We start from the raw sequence: 23,986 nt of genomic DNA, 5'->3' as shown, positions 1-23,986 counted from the left end.
ATAATGTTGATTAGAATTTTTGTTTTAAAAGACATAATAAGTTGTCAAGTGAACATGATAAACATTAAAATAAAATTGCAAACAGTGGTTGGTAAGGTAAAATGAAATACCTTATTTTTAAACTTATCGTATCTCACGACTTGCACCTCTCTCTCTCTTGCTTCCACTTTTAGTGGAATGACTGTAAACTTTTTTCCATAGGCCTCCTAGTCACGTGGGTAATTAGTAGGGCATGCTGCAAGCTTTATTAGGAACTAGGAAGCTAATTAAGGAGAGCAGCATGGAGTGCATGGGCGAATGGACAAGGAGGCCTATGGAAAAAAGTTTACAGTCGTTCCACTAAAAGTCGAAGCAAGAGAGAGAGGTGCAAGTCGTAAGATAGGATAAGTATATAAATATACAATTTATATTAAAATTTCCAATTGTTACAACAAAAACACTCTTGAACCGATATGGAAAAGTAAGACTTAGGACTGACACACCCCGGGGTGGTGGGGTAGCCTAGTGGTTCGCTTGTCACGCCGAAGACCCAAATTCGATTCCCCACATGGGTACAATGTGTGAAGCCCATTTCTGGTGTCCCCCGCCGTGATATTGCTGGAATCTTGCTAAAAGCAGCATAAATCACTCTCACTCACTCACTCACTCATCAATAATGTAAAATCCTATGATGGGGGCGCTATTATTGTGTTCAAGAAAAGCAAGATTTATGGATGTCAACTGCTTTATTGTGAATAACTCCGAAACGTCGTGTTATTCACAATACAGAAGTTGAACCATCCATGAATCTTGCTTTTCTTATGCATTCCACTTCTAAATGCGCTTCAAATATTAATATGTTCGTTCAATGAAATATATTAAAAGTTAAATCTAAGGATGGCGGATCTTTGAACCATGTTATGACAAAATCAAACATGTTAGTTGCTGTAGAATGTGACTTGTGTGTATATCAACAGGAAGTGTTGGAGTGGTCATGGTGATGTTCAAGGACTGTGATGAAACAAGCGTTTCCTTCATAGTGGTCATTTCAGTCCAGTCTCAGTGAGTGTGTGAGTTCTGGTATATCTAGAAGATTTGGAAAACTATACTGGATGAAAACAGTATTTAACATGCTAAACAATTTGATTTTGGTATCTGATGAAAATACTTGACAGTTGATTGTGTAGCATTCTGATGATCTATGGAGAATAATCTAGTGTACTGTCATTTGTAATCAAGATGGTGAGTAAATTATACTAGGCACTGGCAGTATCATTTTCCCTGATTGTTAGATTTTATTGTTTGATTTGCTGAATAATACATGATGTTGCTGCTGATGTTCATCATGGGCTGGAATCCATTAGTGTTGAAACAGATGCTTCATTGTTAATCTGATCATTGGATCACTGTGCTCCTGAAGCCGAGTTTGTCAGACACCCATACAGCTACTCCGTTTCCCAGGATTATTACAGAGCTACAGATAACTTTTTGGGTCAGTGAGTTATGTACTCGCTTGTCTTCATCTCAGGGTATCCTAATTTTCCTTTGAGTAACCAAACAAATTGTACTCACCTCACTCAAACTCAATTGGGTATTTTGCCATTTTCCATTAATTTTAAAAATATAATAAAGTTTAATTGTTAGTGTTTGTGATTTATGTTTGATCTGTAATATGAGAAAAGATAAGAAAGACTGCAAGTTGTCAAGTTCATGTCCTGAAATAGAACCTTTCAATATACTTGAGTTATTTTATCTATTCACCAGGACGCAAGCCACGATTTGACATTTTTGTGTGTACGCATGTAAGATCACATTTATGAGTATTTACAAAACTTCAAGCGTACTTGTATGCATTAGACTTAATAGGAATTGAGTTTTCACATAAATATTTGCGTAATATACGCAGATACGCAGCTTCTCTGTACCTCTGTTATTAACTTCACCTGTTCCTCTCCTGGTGAGGTGGGGTAATGTACGGGTTAAAGATTTCACTTGTCATCCAAAAGCCCTGATTTGAATCACCCGACATGGGTTCAATGTGTGACGTCCATTTCTGGGGTCTCCTGACCTTATATTGCTGGAATATTGCTAAAAGCCATTTTAAACCTCACTGTCATTTTTACCTGTGCCAGGTATTCGACGCCCACATTGTCAAAATGTAGTTTTTTAACCCACCTGGTAACTAGAAGATTATTATCATAGTGTTGATATGTGTCTGTTTGTTTGTCTGTCTGTCTGTGTGTTACACTGAAAAGCCAGCAGTAACATAAAAGATATATGCTATTTTAGGATATGTAAATTTGGTGGAAGTGGTCAATACTAATCCCCAGCATGTCACATTATGTATTGGGAGAAAGTTATTTGAGATTCAGTGTGGTAATAGAGGCCCTAATTCTATTGTTTCACATAATGTATGACCTGCTGTTGATTATAGGCCATCATGTGTTGGTAATCTGGCATATACAGGAACTACTCAACATTTAGTATTATCTCATGTCATGTGTATCATGCATTTGATGTATACATTACATAGGAATATGTTGTACCAAATACTCCATGCATATGTCATGTATATGGTAATAACTTGTGCCATGTATGCTGACAGATGGAAGTTGATGCTCTGTACATATTCAGATGTCAAAGTTACCTGCACTTGTCCAGACAGGTGTTATATATAGTATGACCAGAAATTATTGAGAATTTTAGGAATATGTTTAATTGGATTTCTAGTATAAACAACCTTGACCAGCTATCAAGTGCTTGGTTTCTTTCAAGAGAGACAACTCCGTTAATCCTTTTTCATTAGTTTGTGAAGAGTTATCCCCCTTTGTTTACTTGCTAGCAGACGACATTTTCAGTGATCCTCAGTATGGATGATTTAGAGAAGAGGAAATTGATTTGAGAGTATTTATAACAAGGAATGCTGTTTGTTGAATGCTGTCTGCTGATGGCTGACTGCTGAATGATGTTTGATGAATGCTGTCTGCTGATGGATGACTGTTGAATGCTGTATGTTGAATGCTGAGTGCTGATGGCTGACTGTTGAATGCTGTTTGTTGAATTCTGACTTGTGATGGCTGACTGTTGAATGCTGTTTGTTGAATGCTGTCTGCTGATGGATGACCGTTGAATGCTGTTTGTTGAATGCTGTCTGCTGATGGATGACTGTTGAATGCTGTATGTTGAATGCTGAGTGCTGATGGCTGACTGTTGAATGCTGTTGAATGCTGATTTGTTGAATGCTGTTTGTTGAATGCTGTCTGCTGATGGCTGACTGTTGAATGCTGTTTGTTGAATGCTGTGCTGATGGATGACTGCTGCTGATGGCTGATGGATGACCGACTGTTGAATGCTGTTTGTTGAATGCTGTCTGCTGATGGATGACCGTTGAATGCTGTTTGTTGAATGCTGTCTGCTGATGGATGACTGTTGAATGCTGTTTGTTGAATTCTGACTGCTGATGGATGACTGTTGAATGCTGTCTGCTGATGGCTGACTGTTGAATGCTGTCTGTTGATGGATGACTGTTGAATGCTGTTTGTTGAATTCTGACTGCTGATGGATGACTGTTGAATGCTGTCTGCTGATGGATGACTGTTGAATGCTGTTTGTTGAATGCTGAGTGCTGATGGATGACTGTTGAATGCTTTTTGTTGAATGCTGTCTGCTGATGGCTGACTGTTGAATGTTGTTTGTTGAATTCTGACTGCTGATTGCTGACTGTTGAAAGCTGTATGTTGAATTCTGTCTGCTGATGGCTGACTGCTGAATGATGTTTGATGAATGCTGTCTGCTGATGGCTGACTGTTGAATGCTGTATGTTGAATGCTGAGTGCTGATGGCTGACTGTTGAATACTGTTTGTTAAATGCTGAGTGCTGATGGCTGACTGTTGAATACTGCTTGTTGATTGCTGAGTGCTGATGGCTGACTGTTGAATTATCCTGTTCTGTCTAAAAGGTAGCCTAGCCAATGTATAGGACAAGTGTTGTCTGAATGAACATTTAATTTCAAGGGCTTATTACCAAGCTGCCATGACATGTCTCTACCAAAGATCTGCAACTATGTTAATGATGCTTATTCTATTGTAAATCCCCATTGTGATGTAAATTGACTGCCTGCCATTATGAATAAGCTGCACAGCCACATCACTCGTCATGCCCATTAAAAACGATTAATTACTGCTGTATATATTTATTTCTGACCAGTAATCCATGTCCACAGCGCTTGGCTATGTGTGTTAATTGCTGACTGTTGATTGTTTTTAGGTCAATGCTAACTATTCTGTTTGACTGGGACTATCTCTGAATTCTGTATGTTGAATACTGAGAGTTTGTTTTTTGAGTGCTGAGTGTGTGTTTAAAAACTTTAATTCTGTTTGCTGAATGCTGAGTGTGTGTTGAATTCTGTTTGTTGAATGAAGAGTGCGTGTTGAATTCTGTTTGTTGAATGCCGAGTGCGTGTTGAATTCTGCTTGCTGAATGCTGAGTGTGTGTTGAAATTTGTTTGTTGAATGCTGAGTGTGTGTTGAATTGTTTGTTGAATGCTGAATGTGTGTTGAATTCTGCTGGTTTAATGCTGAGTGTGTGTTGAATTCTGCTTGTTGAATGCAGAGTGTGTGTTGATTCTGTTTGTTGAATGCTGAGTGTGTGTTGAATTCTGCTTGTTGAATGTTGAGTGTTTTTTAATTCTGTTTTTTGAATGCTGAGTGTTTGTGGAATTCTGTTTGTTGATTACTGCGTGTTTTTTGAAGGCTGAGTGCATGTTGAATTCTGCTTTTTGAATGCTGGGTGTTTGTTGAATGCCAAGTGTTTGTTGAATTCTGTTTGTTGAAGGCTGTGTCTTTGTTATATGGCCACTGATCTCTTAATGCAACCTGTTGTTGAACTCCATCTTTTTGTTTCAGTGCTAGAGAGGAAAGAGAGCATCAAGATGAGTATGCTGACGATCGAGGAGTGCGACTTACTGTCGGACTCCAAGTATCGCAACTATATCAGCCAGGTGGAGAAGGCTCTGCGCAGCTTCGAGAACACCAGCGAGTGGGCCGACCTCATCTCCGCACTCGCAAAACTGAACAAGGTCAGTAATAATCATCAAAGGCTGGTAAAAACATGGAACTGTTTGTTTTTCAGAATTTCATATGTGGTGGTTGTTAGTGCAAGATATTGAACAGTATGTTCAGTAACTTCATGGCGTTGAATTATGAAATGAATGTAAGTTTCGTCTGTAAACATGGCTGCATCACCTAGTCAGTGATCTTGGGAGAGACTAATAATGGACTTTAATGCTGATCAATTTTGTCACAAAATGGTATGGAATATCATTCTCTCTGAATGTCTTTCTGTAGTTATATCATTGTATGAGTCACATCAAGTTAAAATTTGACACTTTACTCCGGTTCAGCAGCCTGTTTAATCAAGTGGTTTATGCTTCTTTAAGCGATATTCCAGCATAATCATGGCTGGGACACCAAAATGGGCCCCAAACACTTCTGGGGAATCGGACTCAAGTCTTCAGCACGATTTGTGATTGCTTTAAACCAAACGCTTCCCCAGCAAGATCACTGGCATGATATTGCTGGACGTTTGCTAAAGTGGTGTAAACCCTTACTCGCTCACTAACTTAAGATGTGTAAAATCATCCATAGAATCTCAAATTATGTGAACTTCCTGTGTAGCCAGATAGCATGGTGGCTGTGGCTGCAGGATGTAGTATTCATCTGTGTGTTGTTTTCATTACTTTTAACAGTAACATAATTGGGAGACCGTCAACATGGCCAAACCCTTAGACATTCTCAGCATTATCAGACATAATGTTTGGGTTGAAGACATTTAGATCATGAGATAGCTGGTACAGACAGCTAGAATAGGACTTGCTTCACGGAAGACACAACAGTATGACTTTTCACACGCTGCCTGACCACATGCAAAACGATACTAGTACCTTCATGGACTCGTTAGATTTGAAGGAGATTTGGTTGATATCTCATCACAATAGGACGTACAGTAGAACGTGTTTGCTTGATAGCTTTTCCAGGTAGGTCTTGATAGATTGTCGCAATCAGACGCACTAAATACATAGCTACAATAGAGCTCTGTAGAGCTACAATAGAGCTCTATAGAACTTTGCATTAGAGCTCTACAATAGAGCAAGCTACAATAGATACAGACAGTTAATATATATGTATTTAGATCCTCATATTTATTACCTGAATTAATTCATCAATTTGCTGAGAGATTTCCATTCAGAACCCTGAATACTGCAGTATAGAAATTTCACATTTATTAATTAAGTATGTATAGTTTTCTTGGGGTGTAAGGGTGCAGATGTTACAGGCTGGAATGTTTCCAGATAAATGATTGATTATTATCCATAATTGTCATGATCATGATAATATCGACCATACAATTTCATTTGATATGATACAATTTTAGGGGACATAATTGTGATGCATTGATATGACATTACAGTCCAGGGTGCCGTTCCACTAACCGATCTTAGCCCTATGCCAATCGTAACCCCCTAAAATCCCAATCTTAGCATGACGTTACGATCGGCATACCGTTCCACTAACCGATCTTACCCATGTCAATCGTAAAGTTAAGATTCAAAGTCTAAGTTGCTCATGACCAACTTAGGATAGCTAAAATCAATCGTAGAGAAACCAAAATGGTGGCTTTCCTATTCTATGTGAAAAATAAGAGCGAGCATTTCACCGTGAGCGCCCCCTAAAATCCCCCATGAAATGAATTTGTATATTTCTGTGATCATGAGAAACAAACACTGCACTGAAGCCTTACAGATGTCAGGCCAGTCTGACCACTGTCGTCATGGGAACACAACCGAGCCAGTCGGTGTAACACATTTGTGCAACAATATTGCAACGTCATAGTTAAGAATAGGGACAGCCTTGAAGTGAACAATGTTCTGAAACAAAAGATACAAATATGTTTGATTTCACCTGCCTTATTTGGTGGGGGATTCTAAAGGCAGGCCGCGTTTTATTCAAGACCACTGACAGATTCTAGATACATTATAGAGGATGCCTCGTCACGCCTTGTTTATTCTGATTGACAAGGTTCAGGCACATAATAAAAGCTCTGACACAATTGACATTTTTTAAGTCCAGACTTAAAACCTGTTCTCAGTATATTATTTATAATCTCGTCTGTAAATACTCTCGTGTAAATTATCTGTACATAGCGCTTTGAGCATGCCCCAGGATGTGGAATAGGCGCACTATACATATGCATATATTATTATTATATTAAGCCTGATACCCAGCGTTCACACACACTTGCACCTGAAACCAAAGTGCTCACTACCCTAATATTTTGCTCTAGGTTTTTTCTCCACGTTTACGCTTGGTTGGAAAAATACCCATGAAGGCCCGGATTAGAATATTGAACTTCAATAACCCATGCTTGTCGTAAGAGGCCACTAACGGGATTGGGTGGTCAGGCTCGCTGACTTGGTTGACACATGTCATCGGTTCCCAACTGCGCAGATCGATCCTCATGCTGTTGATCACTGGATTGTCTAGTCCAGACTCGATTATTTATAGCTAAGATACATAGCGTTCACTAACATGAACGCTTATGTTAGTGAACGCTATGCAACTTAATTAGCTAGATTATTTACAGACCTCCGAAATATAGCTTGACTATTGCTGAGTGCGGCGTAAATCTAAACTCACTCACTCACTCAGTTGGTTCGTAAACTACTTCCATCATTTGCTAGACTATGCAAAGGGAAATAACTCGTGCCTCGCATTCCTCTATCTCTCTAACGAAAGAGTCTCGATCTAAGCTTGGATCGGATTGTAAGATCGGGACCAGCTACGATCGGCCTAAGATCCGTTAGTGGAACGGGTGTAACTTTTAGCTAAGACGATTGTAAAATTGGCGTAACTTGCTAAGATTGATCTTAGATAAGATCGGTTAGTGGAACGGCACCCTGATTGTCATATGGCTGGATTATAATGGGTGTTCAATATCGACCATACAATTTCATTTGATATGATACAATTTTAGGGGACATAATTGTGATGCATTGATATGACATTACAGTCCTGATTGTCATATAACTGGAATATAATGGGTGTTCAACCCTAGATTTGCATAGATTATAATCCTTGGTTTATACTCAGTCACAACCAGCTGACTCAAGTCTGTCATCAGCATCACATGAGGCTTCCCAGGAAAATCTGACTCAGCTAATAAACCCTAAACAGTGTTCACAGTTTCATTACCCTTCAGGGGCGGTGGGGTAGCCTAGTGGTTAAAGCATTTCGCTCATCATGCCAATCAGGCTGCCCACATGGGTACATCCAGGCTTCATTTTTTACTCAAATTTCAAACTGAGTTTGACAATTTGACAATGTGTGAACCCAAAAAGTTCTGGTGCATTTGCTCCATTTGAGTAAAAACTCTAACTCCATGAAACTCATACTCACTCACCAACCATTTGGTTCTTTTCCTGAGTTTCCTATCCCTTCATGTCATTGTTTGAACAGGTGGCATTTCCAGATGGCAGATATGGACAGTAGAAATCTCATTAGTCTACTCTTGCCGATCTGTTAATGGAATAATGACTTGTCAGGAGATAAAAAGCCTCTTTCTGGTGTCTCTGCCATGATATTGCTAAAAGCAGCATGACACTAAACTCCTTTATTCATTATCCCTCACCGCATGTTTAGCGTGAAGCGGGGATATAGTATTAGGCTCCGTACCGTCCAGTCCGTCCGTCCGTTCGTACGAATTGGAATATCTTAAGAACCTTTGACTAGATTCTTTTCATATTTGGTACCTAGGTTCATGACAGTATGCAAAAGGTCCCAGTCGAGTTTGGTGATCTTGACCTTCATTTCAAGGTCACAAGGCGACTTTAACGTTTTACCCTTGTCAACAAGATATCTCAAGAACCGTTCACTGAATTTTCTTCATCTTGGGAAGATGCAGGGCCCAGTCGATTTTGGTGACCTTCACTTAATTGTCAAGGTCACAGCGACACTTTGAAGATTTGAGCATGTTAACCTGCATGTTAAGCTTGTCAGCGAGATACCTCAGGACCCATTCACTGGATTTTCTTCATGTTTGACACTAACCTTCATCTAGGGAAGGTGCAGGTTGACTGGTCAAGCTTTTGTTGACATTTAGCTTCATCTTAAACTACAACCTTTACTTTCATTACTTTTTAAGTTGGTTTTGATAATTTGCGGCAGGGGATTATGGTACCTTAGTGATAATGCTAGTTACCCTTTAACTCACTGTCCCTTTGATACTTTCAGGTCTTGTTGGCACACATGAAGTACCCAGTTGTACCCAAGAAAGTGACAATTGGTAAACGCCACGCTCAGTGCTTACACCCTGCCCTGCCAAGCGGTGTTCATCTCAAGGCCCTGGAGACATATGACATCATCTTCAAATGTATAGGAACACAACGTCTGGCAGTGGACCTGTTCATCTACAGTGCTGGCATGTTCCCGCTGCTCAGCCATGCTGCCATGAGCGTAAAGCCAGTGTTGCTGACTGTGTATGAGAAACACTTCGTGCCGCTCGGCAAGCACATCAAGCCTGGACTCAATGGCCTTCTACTGGGACTGTTGCCTGGCCTTGAGGAAGGGGCAGAGAACTATGAACGGTAGGTAGGGGAGGGACTTCAAACAGGCCAACTTCAAGTATGACTAATATTTGCTTCCACTTGTGGTGTTACTATGGCAGAGGCTGCTATATATATATAAATTTTTCGAGCAGTTTAAGTAAACCTTATTCTGAATTTAAGTGGGAGAGATGGAGACTATATATATATCTCTGACATATATTTTAATTTTTTAAAGAAAATCAGCTTTTCAAAATTGGTAACTTACAAAAGTTTCTTCAACCAATAACTTAAAAACTATTGTTTTTTATTTGAACTTAGAAACGTCAAAATATTTTCAAATTTAAAAAACAGCTTCTTTGTCTAAAGTAGAGGGGCAGTGCAAATATTGGTTCAGATTTTCAAGTTTTGAAAGAGGGATTTTTGTTCAACCATTAACTTGAACACATTTGAACTTAGTGTTTCATATGATTTGGTGATCACCCTCCATATCTATAGGAGAAGTGGAAATATTAACTTTACTAATAATAATGGGTAACCCTAAATATAACATGATGAATTTGACAGCTTCCTAGATGGCATTGTGTATTCAGATCAGGTAATAATTTGATAGGTAAGTAAAATAGTTTTCATAATGATAAATCCTTGTGTAGTGTTCTAGTCTATAAAAAGGGTGGTGGGGTAGCCTAGTGGTTAAAGCGTTGGCTCATCACGCCGAAGACCCGGGTTCGAATCCCCACATGGGTACAATGTGTGAAGCCCATTTCTGGTGTCCCCCGCCGTGATGTTGCTGGAATATTGCTAAAAGCGGCGTAAAACCAAACTCAGTCAGTCAGTCTAGTCTATAAGGCTGTGTTCTGTTCAGGACTAATGTGCTGTTGGAGGACTTCCGTGATGCCGCAGTCCCCAGCTTCTTCTACACCTGTCTGTGGGAGTGCGTCCTGTCCTGCCCCAGTGTCAGACTCCCGGCCATCACGTTCCTGGTGTCCCACTTCAACAAGAAGCAGACCATGGAGGACCAGCTGGAAATGATGGGGCTGGAGATAGACCTGATGGTGGGTAGACAGGTTGACCTGATGTGGGTAGATGGGTGGACCTGGTGGTTTGTAGCTTTGGTTGATGGGGAGAAGTAATGATGGATTGACCTGATGGTGGGTAGATGGGTAGACTTGGTGGGTGGATGGGTGGACCTGATGGTGGGTAGATGGGTAGACCTGATGGTGGGTAGATGGGTAGACCTGATGGTGGGTAGATGGTGTAAACTTGATGGTGGGTAGACCTGATGGTGAGTAGACAGGTTGACCTGATGTGTGTAGATGGGTAGACCTGATGGTGGGTAGATGGGGTAGACCTGATGATGGGTAGATGGTGTAGACCTGATGGTGGGTAGAGGGGTAGACCTGATGGTGGGTAGATGGGTAGACCTGATGGTGGGTAGACAGGTTGACCTGATGTGTGTAGATGGGTAGACCTGATGGTGGGTAGACAGGTTGACCTGATGTGTGTAGATGGGTAGATCTGATGGTGGGTAGATGGGTAGACCTGATGTTGGTAGATGGGTGGACTTGCTGTTGGGTAGACCTGATGATGGGTAGATGGGTGGACCTGATGGTGGATAGACCTGATGATGGATAGATGGGTGGACCTGATGGTGGGTAGATGGATGGACCTGATGGTGGGTAGACCTGGTGATGGGTAGATGGGTAGACCTGATGGTGGGTAGATGAGTGGACCTGATGGTGGGTAGACCTGATGATGGATAGATGGGTGGACCTGATGGTGGGTAGATGGGTCGACCTGATGTAGGGTAGACCTGATTTTGGGTAGATAGGTAGACATGATGGTGGGTAGACCTGATGGTGGGTAGACCTGATGATGGATAGATGGGTAGACCTGATGATGGATAGATGGGTGGACCTGATGGTGGGTAGATGGGTGGACCTGATGGTGGGTAGACCTGATGGTGGGTAGATTGATAGACCTGATGATGGGTAGGCTCGTTGACCTTATGGTGGATAGATAGGTTGACCTGATGGTGGGTAGCTGGGTAGACATGATGAATAGCTGTGTAGATATGATGGTGGATAGATTGGTTGACCTGATAGTGGGTAGCTGGGTAGACCTGATGATGAATAGCTGTGTAGACCTGATGGTTGGTAGATGGATAGAACTGATAGTGGGTAGATTGGTAGACCTGATAATGGGTAGGCTGGGTGACCTTATGGTGGATAGATGGGTTGACCTGATAATGGGTAGGCTGGGTGACCTTATGGTGGATAGATGGGTTGACCCAATAGTGGGTAGCTGGTAGACATGATGAGTAGCTGGGTAGACCTGATGGTGGGTGGATGGGTAGACCTGATGGTGGGTAGATGGGTTGACCCAATAATGGGTAGCTGGGTAGACCCGATGATGTGGAGCTGGGTAGACCTGATGGTGGGTGGATGGGTAGACCTGATGGTCTGTAGCTGGGTAGACCTTGTGGTGTGTAGACGGTAGGCCCTGATGGTGGTTAGATGGGTAGATCTGATTGTGGGTAGATGGGAAGAACCTGATGGTCAGTAGGCCTGATGGTGGAGCCAGATGGGTAGACCTGATTGTGGGGTGGCTGGGTAGATCTGATGTTGGGTAGATGGGTAGATCTGATTGTGGGTGGGTGGCATATGGGTAGAGCGTACCCATATGGGTAGACATGATTGTTGAAGTTGCTGAAGACTGCATTTCATCAATCATTTCTAACACTGTTGTCTTCCTCTCTGCTGCTAGGTGAAGGCAATCTGCGGTTCCCTGCAGGACACGAGTGTTCTGGTGCAGCGTATCCTCCTGGACTTTCTGCTTCTAGCGTTCCCCATGCACAACGCCCAGCTCACCAAGGAAGACATGAGCAAGTTAGTCAAGTCAGCCATCAACGTCGTTCTCCGACGCGACATGTCACTCAACCGTCGACTGTATGGGTGGTTATTAGGAACTACCACCACCGGCACTACGGTGACAGTAACAGAGACCAACCGAATACATCGGTCAGACAGCACTTCTACATCCAGTGAAATGGATCTAGGATACTTTCACCAGTACTCAAAAGACCTGTTAGTGAAGGCTCTGAAGGGCAAGCTGACCAACACAAATGGGTTTGACTTTCACACAGGCACAAGGACATCTGTGTTGAAGCCATTCAGGATACTCATCAGCTTGCTGGACAAACCAGAGATCGGCCCAGTCATCCTGGAAAGTGTTCTGTTGTCAGTGTTCCGATGTCTACTCCGGGAGTGTAAAGGTGTTCCTGACACCAGCGCTCAGAGCGATACTTCACGACCTCGGAAGAATGGCAAAAGCAGCAATGAAAGCACAGACAAAGATGATCAACTCAGCAGTGAAATGATCAAAACTGCTAACTTGCTGTTCGGATCGTTTGAGCCCTACTTCATATGGGACTTTGTGTCCCGGTTGTTCACAAGTGCATGTGATACCACAAAGACAGCCCAGCGGGCCAGTGTATCGTCTAGTCATGAGGCAAATGACTCTCCATCTCTACTAGAACTGTGCAGCATTGTGGAATTTCTGCTGGATATTGTCTCTCTGGTAAGTCTGGCAGTTCCCGTGGGGATTCTGTGTGTCCCCAGCAACTGATTTTATAAAATGTCTATACTTTTCAAAACATCTCTCAATATCTCTGATATGTAAACATGATGACCAGTTCAAGTTGCCTAATGTTATGTTTATGGATCTGTGTTAAGGCTGTGTAGTGGCCAAAAACGTGTGTCATGATATTTGTGATAGAGATTTCTTTATTATGATACCTGTTGTGTCATAGTGAGAGGGGGCGGTGGTGTAGCCTAGTGGTTAAAGCGTTGGCTCGTCACGCCGAAGACCCGAGTTCGAATCCCCACATGGGTACAATGTGTGAAGCCCATTTCTGGTGTCCCCTGCCGTGATGTTGCTGGAATATTGCTAAAAGCGGCGTAAAACCAAACTCAGTCAGTCAGTCAGTCATAGTGAGAAGTAAAGTCATGTCAGAGACTAACACTGATTGTTTATGTAGATTTTGTTATCTACTTACTTAAGTGAATATTACTCAGCGTAGTCAGTTGCCGCCATTTTGTTGTCAAGGATACAGGGGAGATAACCATTGTAACTATGTGAAAGAAATACTCATCGATCTTGCTGCCATTTTGTCAATAAGTTTCCAAGAGAATCATCAGGGAATAAATATCTGTGTAGATTTTAGGTTAGACGATACAATAACCATGATATCAATGAAACTTGCTATATCTTCTTTTTACACAATATAGAAGAACAAAAAGATATCATTTGAGAAATATTATTATACAGGTGGTATTTTGCAGTCTGCTTAATCATGAATGGAGATGATTTAAATGAACATTTATTTAATCAGGAGATGTATCTGGAGACGCAGACCGAATACCTCCCTGAGCTGTTGCATCACATCATCGCGTCTGTGACTGGCCATGTGAACCACATCACCGAGGCCGAGGTTACCGCCACCCTCAAACTCTGCACCAAGATTCTGGAGAAGGTTCAGCCCTCCATGACAACAGGTCTGGAAACTGCTGAAGGTGAAGACCCTGAGGTCATGGTCGGGTCAGAGGTCACAAGAGAAGAAATTGACCTTGCTGTTAGGAAGAGGCTTGAAGAGAAGGAACGAACTGAAAACAGTAAAACTGTCAGTAGTAAAGTGTCTGGTGAGAAAGACGGTACGAAAAAGGTAAAGAAAGGTGATGAAAGTGTAAAAGAAGAGAAAGTAAATAAATTGGAAGACGAGAAGGAGGATGAGAGTTATTTCAGTGCCCTCAGTGACGTAGATGGTGCTAACAGTCCACTGAAGACACCAGTAGATCAAACTTGCTCCAAAACAAAATCTCATGCTGAGACTAATGGGACGTCTAACAAAACTGACTCAAAACCAGACGGAACTGAAACAAAAAGCCAAGGCCAGGCCAAACCCACGATGCCCGAGCTGAGGCGACAAGGAAGTGTAGCAAACCCCGTGACCTTGATGCAGGCCTGCGTTCACAGCTTCCAGGATTTCTTCCATGTTTATACCAGCAAGCGTGTGCTGAAGAGCTCAGCTGTGTCCTCAAAATGTGTTGACATCATCACTTTGTCCCCAGAACTTGTCCGGTCCAGTGACAAGGACTCGGTGCTGGATGGGAACTCTACGTGTAGTGGAGATGACCGCCCCTATGCTGATGTGTCAGGGTTGAAGGTGTCTGCGGAGGGGTTGATGGAGAAGAGTTTTGAGGCATTTGGTCAGGCTTGTCGACTGTTGGTGGACTTCTCCAGCTTCCCAATGTTCTGTACAGACTATCAAAAGGTCATGGACCAGACTTGTCACTCAGGTAAACTTAGTTAGTAACATATTCTTTTCGTTATTACATGTGTAACAGTCTCTGATGAAAATTGTTATTCAATGAATTCATGAAACATTTATTCATAAAATGGTGTTGAAAATAAATATAGACAGACAGACACATTGTGAAAGGCAAAATTGGGAAGACAAAATGGAATGAGAATGTGTATGCATGTTTGGACAAACATGTTTGTGTGTCATCTTTGAATGATGGAAAAAGATTTAATTCCCTTACTACTTAATTACCAATTAATCTTCCAGGGTTCTGTTGTACAAAACAATCTTATAGCTATGACTGTCCTAAGCCTATGTAAAGGTATTGGGGTTTGTTCAGCTCAGTGCTGGGATTGCTTTGCACAGTGACACTTGGTCTCTTTTTATCTCTGAAAGTTCATAAGCTTAATGCTTTTGTGGAACCATGTCAACACTTTATCTTTAACAGAAACATACTCTTTCTAGGTTTGCAATTTTATTTGACATATTTCAGAGGACAGCAGTGCTCTTCCGGAATGGCTACAGGACCTGATCACATGTGCTTGTTTTGTGGACTGCTTCGAGATACAGAGTGCTGCCATAGCAACCATCTTGGAGCTCATCACTCTCACCCAGTCTGTCCAATCAGTGACGGAGAACAAGGGACAGGAGACACGTCAGCGGATGTCTACCAGTGAGCGAGGGACAGTGTCCGTGGTGATTCTGCCTTCACTTCTTCCAAGGCATCTACAATACATCAATAATAATATGGTGTTCTACCAGGTAGGTTGGTGTGTTGATGTGTCGGTGTGTATTGTACACATTGTATCGTATGTATTGTACCTTGTGTTCTGAGAATCTGTGTGATGCAGGTTTTTCAGACACAAAATATTACATCCAGTATTCTTGCAAATTGAGATTGGACACCAATAGTTTATGTTGTTCAGTTTGTCTTTTGCATGAAATTGTGGCTTTTGAAATCGTTAACTGTATGAAAATGATAAATTGAATGTTACATATAGCTGGTAAGACATGCCTTTAAGGTTCACGTTGCCAGTGGCTGATTTTCCTCGATCTTACATCGAAATCCTCTTCTGGGATAGACTTAATGCTTCTGATTATGTGAAAGGGTACAACTTCAAATACTTTTGCCAAGTGCATTACCGAGCTTGAGCTTATATAGTTCTAGCCCAAACCCCAGAAGAAAATTTTAACTAAATTGTAAACTGTCTAAATACAAGAAATACCTGAACATAAAGAACACTGGGTTACCTGATAGAGAAGGAGCACAGATCTTTGGTGATGTAACGTGGTAACACTATTGTTGTGAAAAGTCTTCAAAATGTTAATGAACATCAAAGGCCATTGGAAAGACTCAGGAATGCCCTGAACAGTATGATAACGAGGCAGACGACAAATGAAATTTGTGATGTGTCCAGCAGACCATGGAAAACTCCTGAGGTACTGTCCACCCTACCTGCCCTTACCTATGTTTAAATGCTGATGTTTTGTTTTGCAGACGGTTGCCCGTGAACTGTGGTCCTTCCTGAGCTCCAAATTCAGCATGCACCATCTCCAGTGTGTGGAGCTGTTTCATCAGCTGCACCAAGTGACCCCAAGCAGCTGGGTGTGTGAAGATGTGATCGGGACCGCACTCGTCTCCGACAATGAGGTCAGCAGATATCACACTTACTTTGTGCTTAGAAATTAATACAGAATGTAATACATGACTGGAGTTTTTGATTTAAGGAAATATGTAATAACTGAATGAATGAGTGGTCATTTTGTTTATATATGGAACTTTTGTGTGTGTTTTTTTGAGGAAAAATCTATATCATGCTTACATTCATCAGTTTTTTCACAAAAGTTAAAATATCATTTATATCATGAAGAATGATGATACAGCCCTTGAATACCAATCATATTGGCATGTTATCATGGTAACAAATTATAAGGGAAAATATGCTTCCATCCACATTCATTCTAAAAGACTTTTAGTTCCTTAAATATTATGGATGATTTGAAACAATAACCTGGCAGTAAACTGAGAGGATGAAGATGGTATCCATGATGTTACTTCTTTTATTGGTATTATCTGCGTTTGTGATTTTTGTTCATGGTTTGTGGGATGTTTGTCCAGATTGAGCGTATTGAGGCCCTTGAAGAAGTTCACAGTCCTCTGGCATCTTACCCGGGACTTAAAGATTGATCACAACCCTGGGCACCCAGTCCGGACATTTGACAGGTGCTCTCATTATAGTCATTATTTGGTGGAAAGACTGTCTGTTTTAACATATGCCAGTTTCATGTTATTTCTATGGATATGTACCTGTGAAGTTCCGGGTTGGAATTGGTCTTCAGCAACCCATGCTTGTCATAAGAGGTGACTATCGTGATTGGGTGGTCAGGCTTGCTGACTTTAAAATACATCCCAGTTGCCTTGATCACTGGATTGTCTTCGCCATATGAGCGAAATATTCTCAAGCACGACGTTAAACCCAATTTCACCTCACCTCACCTGGATTGTTTGGTCCAGACTCGATTATTTCTGACCTCCGTCATATAGCTGGAATATTGCTGAGTGCGCCATTAAACAGCAAACAAATATATGGATATGTTGGGTCAAAGATTTATTTCAGTATATATGTACAAAGTTAGTGCAGATTAACTTACTGGTATGTTTCTACCAGATGTTCATTTCCCATGAAATAAATTGCAAAAAATAACACTAGGTTGACAACCATTTTAATCTTGCCATTGGTCCGTGTCTATTATCAGTCTATAAGCCATGACTTAACCTTAAAGATCAGAAACAGAACTTGTATTATAGGAGATTTTAGCTTGTAAACCAAAACACATGTTTGCTCGACATTCATGCTGGTTTTGATCACCACCCTGAATGTTCTTTGGATAAATGCAGCTCTTAAATTGATTTTTAAGCAATATCAAGACTGATTGAATAATTTGAGTAGTTCAATTCACTCACCACTATTAGACATGGATCTGGGACTTGAGTGTAAAGTTTGCATGTGTTATTTTCCAGATCTATGTTTGTGGTGCTTGATTACTTGAAGGAAGAGTCGAACGCTACAAAGACTCTGGCAGCAACATGGTTGACACACGTGGTGCAGCGTGGCGATATCAACAGGGTGCTGCAGCCGCTTCTGCTCATGTTGCTGCACCCAGACACAGCCAGGTCAGTTGTAGCCGCGATTGTGAAGTTAGTATTGTGAAGCCATTATAGCACATGGGAGGAACTATTGTGAAGTTAGTATTGTGTAGCCATTATAGCACATGGGAGGAACTTCAATTTGTCTCCAAGAGGGATTGGTTTGTGGATAGGGACAGCCCAAATTTGGTTGCGTCAAGACATGACGTTTTAACATTTAAGTATTAAGTATAGAAAATTTAGTTTGAGGCTTACACTGTACTTATAGCTGCTCCTATTTGGATTCCCTAAGGAATGAATTTGCTAAATAAATGTAAATATCTGACGATTTCAACATACATTAGGTATGGCTACTGTTTCAGTGTAATATTATACCAGATTACATTTTATGTCCCCAAGATATTAACTTGTTTAATGACTAAAAAGATCCCAAATATTGGAATATGGAGAAAGTTTTAACCTGCAACTATGCCAGATTGTGAAGTCTGCCGTTTCTTTCAGGATCTCAATCCAGCATGTTAATGTTCATAAACCAAAGAAAGTCCAGCTGTCAGAATCTGGTGATGAAGATGATGTTAATGCAAAAATCTATGCCATCAGCAGCGAAGGCGGTAACGTCATCTTCCATGTGAGTCAGGAAGGGAACAGATTCTCACAGAAGACGACTGAAGATTTGAAATCTGTAGCCCTCACCGTGATGAGCGAGAAAGGGTCTGCCACAACAGCTCGAAGCAAGAACGTAGAGGTGGATAATGCATTCGACCGAGTCAACCCAGATGATCTCAATCTGAGGATTAATCCATTTGGTTCCCAGAACTCGCTGGACAAGCTGATATTTGATGGGTTCGAGATGCCCCACTCAGCTTCCATGCCCAATCTGACATCTGCCCGGAGGCTGGACAAGGAGACATGCAAGAAGGAAGGAATATTTTTTTGATGCTGCAGAAGACTTGACCACTGAATCAACAGATGATGAGGCCTTTGAGGATGAGATGACAAATGAGGACTTTGTGAGGGAAATACTTGAAGAAATCATCCTCAAGGCTGTTTCCACTGCTCAGTCGGATGGTTTCTTGAAGCCTGAAGCTGAACGTACTATCAGCTTAACTTCCAAAGATGGTAGTATTTTAGGGGACCATGACTTGCTGAATGCCATCGGCAAAAGAGGTCTTGAGATCGACTCGCTTTCCAGCAGTGAAAATGACCTCCGACCTGTTCAGGAAGATGAGGATGAACGGTCCACAGACATACACACACTCCACATGCATATTCTGCTCTATACACAGAAATATGACTACAAGAGGGCGCGCTGTATGCCCTCTCCACAATCAAAGCCATGTTGACAATGTGTCCGCGACTTGTGGTAACAGCTATGTCCACCACGAGCATCAGTGCCATCCGAGCTCCTCACATGGCTAAGATACAGACTTTACTCGCCCGACACAGGAAGTCAGTGTTTGGGAAGAATTTCTTCGGGGAGCTTCCTCCTGAAGTTCTATCTGGTTACCGTAGCAACATGTTTATCGAGATAGTTATCTCTCTGTGTCTGTATTATGTGAGAAGTTATTATCCAAACCTTATGATCAGTAAACCGTCATCAGAAGAGTTGCTAGGCAACAAAGAGGTGCATATTATGGCGACGGAGATTTTAACATTGTTGATGTCCGAACTTGTCAGTATTATGAGAGATAGTGGGAAGAGTTTCCGTTCCTACATTGGAGACTTGCTGTCCAAGTGCAAACTTCAGAAAGCTTTGCTTCATTGTCTGCTAGCCAGTGTGTACAACAACAGGAAAAAGAATCCTGAAAACAAGACCAAAATCACCGAGGCGATCATCGCGTTCAACGAAGAAGCCCTTGACCCATGTGCTAACGAAACATTCCAGATTAAATTGCTCAACCTGATTCTCGTCATGATCATGCTGGAGGAACAGATTTATGGAACATATTCCGACCCTGAAGTATCCAATCAGAATGCAGCATCTGACTGGGACCGAACAAGAGTGAACTTTCATGCATCCCTCCTGAAGGTCCATTACTTAGCATCCTCACCAGTAGTGCAACAGACAATGTTTTTATCTGGTGTTCTGAGCACGCTTAAACAGCATCATATGTGCCATATGCATCGACACTGGGTTGCCATGGTAACATCAGCACTACCATATATGGGGAAAGCATTGTCCAGAGTGGTTCTGTGTATTGTGTCTCAACTCTGTCGGAACCTTGAAGTCATTGCTGGAGAATATGTCATGAACAGTAAGAAAAGGTGAGAAAATCTTAAACACATATTTACACATATCTGCTTTGGAAATGATTTTTAATTAGATGTTATTACCAATGATCTTTTGGAGATAGGAACGGTTTCACCATGTCAAGTCCAATAATGACGAGGCTCTTTGATAAACACGATAATGGGACAGTAGTAATGTCAGCTATATTTACATTCCTTAGAATGTTTAGTGTAAGAATCTGTGAATCTAGCTGTTTGTTCAGAGCCTAGAGTAAAATTCAGTATAGTACGCTCAGCTTTTGATGATCCAAATAATATTAAAATGTGAAATATGAAGTTTGTGCTTGTGGACTCAAGACATGGCACAGACTGTGACAGTGATTTAATCAAGGCATTAGGACATGCATTTTGATATGATTCTTATCTTCTGTGGCTGGAGCATGTGCACGGATGATAAGATAATGTAACTTATCAATATATCAAGCTGGCCATGACAGTATGTTGATTGTAATACAAAATTAGTTTCACTGCAAATTTCCTTCCGGCTGTGTTATTCTCTGTCCAGTGATGACATCATCCTTGCGCACTCAGTGCTGGCGATGTTCCTGTGAACGTTGTTAGTGTGCTGACAACCTAGGGACCCGTGTCTGTCATGTAGATGGAGGCGGGGCTGAGGACAGCTTTGAATTCACATAAAAATAGTTACCAAAATAGTAATAGAAATAACCCCAGTAAAACATGTCTGAGGAAACTATGCCTTGAAAGATTTTTTCCAAGATGCTACTGTTTCGAGTGAGATTAGAAAATGTCCATATACACAATGGGTACATAGTAATCCTCTTTTATTTGTATATAACTATAAGCATGTCCAACAGTAATCTTCAGGGCTTCTTTGCACAAAGCAATTGTATCACTAAGATAAGGCCAGACCAATTTTATTTCTTGTTTTACGGATCCGCCTGTCGTATTTTTTCAAGAATAATAATAAAAAAAATAATTAATTTTCCCCACTCAAAATATAAATTCCTAATGTGTTTATTGGCCAAAAATGTAAACTTACAAGAAAAATGTTTTTTAGATTGTTTTTTGCCTCATATGCACTTCATAAAGTGCCAAAAGTAAAATACTTCGAGTATTTAGAAGGAATATTACTTTGACTGGTGATTTTATTTTTATTTTTTTTCCCTCCTGCCCTTAGGTTTTCTGAGGACAAACATCCGTAAAACAAGAAATAAAATTGGTCTGGCCTAATTGTAATTCCCATACTTTGACATAGAATTTGACTCTTACAGTGCTACAATCTCTTTGGGATTCCACACTACAAACATAGTGCTAAGGTGATCATAACTCTGATACTTTAACATAGACTTGAAACAGCTGTAGTGAGTCAATCACTGTGTGGAACTGAGTGTTGTGCAATCATAGCACTAAGATGATTGTAACTGACGATACATATCCATAAGCTTACCACACCTGATCTTGTTCTGGCTGCAGCTCGGCCCTGCTTCAGCTGGCCCCTCCTGACCACACAGTGACCATGTTGGAGGGACTGACCACCCTGTGTCACTACTGTCTGCTAGACAATGTTTCCCCGATGTCCATCGGCCAGCCCGCACCCACAGCTAGCCTCATCAGCACAGAGACGGCCAGTGCTGGACATATACTCACCAACCTCATCCACGTTTTCAACCCCATCAATAGCAGTAGGGTAGGCATGGTAGGAACACCTATCAAGTATGTCTTGGTGTGGTGGGATATGGTAGGAACACCTGTCAAGTATGTCTTGGTGTGGTGGGATATGGTAGGAACACCTGTCAAGTATGTCTTGGTGTGGTGGGATATGGTAGGAACACCTGTCAAGTATGTCTTGGTGTGGTGGGATATGGTGTTGTAACTTTAGTAACCTCTGAGTAGTAACTGTTTTATTAAGCTTTTGTTTGTTTGTTTGTCTGTGTGTTGATAAATGCCACCCTCAGCAACATTCCAGCTTATCAGCATGATCAGTAAATAATCAAGTCTGGACCAGACAATCCAGTGATTGAGATTTCTGAGCATCAAACTATGCAGTTGGGATGCGATGACATGTGTCAACCAAGGCAGTGAGCCTGACATCCGATTCTGTTAGTCGCCTCTTACAACAAGCATGGATCCAGGTTAGTATTGGTCTCCACCAACCCATGCTTGTCGTAGGAGGCGACTAACAGGATCAAGTGGTCAGACTTGCCGACTGGGTTGATGAATGCCATCGTATCCCTGTTGCATGGATCGATGCTCATGATGTCAAGACTTGCTTATCTACAGATCGCCGTCATGTAGCTTGAACATTGCTGAGTAAAATGTTAAAAACCAGCCAATCAAAATTATGTTTACCAAGTAAAGACTATGTGGGATCCACAAAAGTCTTAGTAGAAGATGCAAGTGAATTTCTGCTCTATATTTGACATTTCCTACTGTTTGTGTATGTATGTGTTGTATGTAAGCTGACAACATAATGATATACCTCAAGATTGTTGTTGAACATGATGAATGGGCAGCTTGTTTTATAGACCAAGTTATAAAATATTCTGAATAATACTTCATTACTACAAATTGGTTATTTTAGATATGGTAAACCGAGTTTAAGGTGTTTTGGCCTTATAATGATGTGAGTGCCTCGTGTGTCCAGGAGACGAGTCCGCAGCGAGATGACTCTCCCAGCAACCCTGTGCTGGAGGCACGGAGGACCCTGCTGAGCATCCTCCCCCGCATCATGGCCTGCATGTCCACCCTGTGGAGGGCCATCAACACGGTCAAGGTGCCAGAGGCCAAGGCTCTCACCAAGGAAGGCTTCCTCGCTCTCGGTTTCCCCAAGGTGAGTGGCTGGTTATGGGTTGTGTCTCCCAGTTAGAGGGTTGTGTCTCCCCAGGTGAGTGAGTGGCTGGTATGTCATGCTGGTTAGAGGGTTGTCTCCCCAGGTGAGAGTGAGTGGCTGGTATGTCATGCTGGTTAGAGGGTTGTGTCTCCCCAGGTGAGTGAGTGGCTGGTATGTCATGCTGGTTAGAGGGTTGTGTCTCCCCAGGTGAGTGAGTGGCTGGTATGTCATGCTGGTTAGAGGGTTGTGTCTCCCCAGGTGAGTGAGTGGCTGGTATGTCATGCTGGTTAGAGGGTTGGGTCTCACAAATTGAGTCAGTGGCTGGAATGTCACTTTGGGGGGAGTGTTGTGGTCTCCGAATGTGAGTCAACATCAGGTAAATCATGTATATGGAGTTTTGGCCTTTCAGAGTAGGTTAGTGGCTGGTTTATCAACTAATCATTCCGCTTTAGCACTAAATTCATGATACGAGGCCCCAGCTTAGGACTAATGGCTAAATAAATGTCCTGATGTGTTCTGTTCCTATGGATTTAGATTGCTTCTGATGCCAGCATGGTGTTGTTCTGTTGCAGGTGATTCGGCAGCAGGTGCTTGAGTTCCTCAGCCCCATCTCTGTCCCCCATGGCACCAACCTCCTGGGGGCGTTCGCTGTGGCCTGGAACGACAGGAGGAAGAAGACAACTGGCGTTGCAAAGAGGGTGAGAATTGAACATCCGTTCTGCATCACTACAACTTGAAACGTTACTATCATTTCAGATAGTGCATGTTTACAATTGTTCACACTGTTGTGTTAGAGTTACATGTGGCAATAATGGATG

The 23,986-nt window shown here is 41.8% G+C and overlaps 1 protein-coding gene across 1 annotated transcript in view; it reads left to right on the top strand.

Moving 5' to 3' along the window:
• The window catches only part of LOC124282784 (protein dopey-1-like), a 47,799-nt gene that overhangs the window by 3,592 nt on the left and 20,221 nt on the right, over positions 1-23,986 (top strand). Inside the window, 15 exon segments of the mRNA XM_046718815.1 lie at positions 4,885-5,057; positions 9,268-9,620; positions 10,444-10,633; positions 12,345-13,157; positions 13,972-14,935; positions 15,434-15,702; positions 16,439-16,615; positions 17,085-17,164; positions 17,963-18,115; positions 18,590-19,021; positions 19,023-19,392; positions 19,395-20,353; positions 21,812-22,025; positions 22,983-23,168; positions 23,741-23,866. Of these exon segments, the coding sequence (XP_046574771.1) occupies positions 4,885-5,057; positions 9,268-9,620; positions 10,444-10,633; positions 12,345-13,157; positions 13,972-14,935; positions 15,434-15,702; positions 16,439-16,615; positions 17,085-17,164; positions 17,963-18,115; positions 18,590-19,021; positions 19,023-19,392; positions 19,395-20,353; positions 21,812-22,025; positions 22,983-23,168; positions 23,741-23,866 (5,459 nt within the window).

Source organism: Haliotis rubra, unplaced genomic scaffold, assembly GCF_003918875.1.
Source record: "Haliotis rubra isolate DU_JTF1 unplaced genomic scaffold, ASM391887v1 Scf303, whole genome shotgun sequence".
In the NCBI taxonomy this organism is placed as follows: Eukaryota; Metazoa; Mollusca; class Gastropoda; order Lepetellida; family Haliotidae; genus Haliotis; species Haliotis rubra.
Note: the sequence above shows the minus strand (reverse complement) of the source record. Positions and strands in the feature narration are given on the sequence as shown.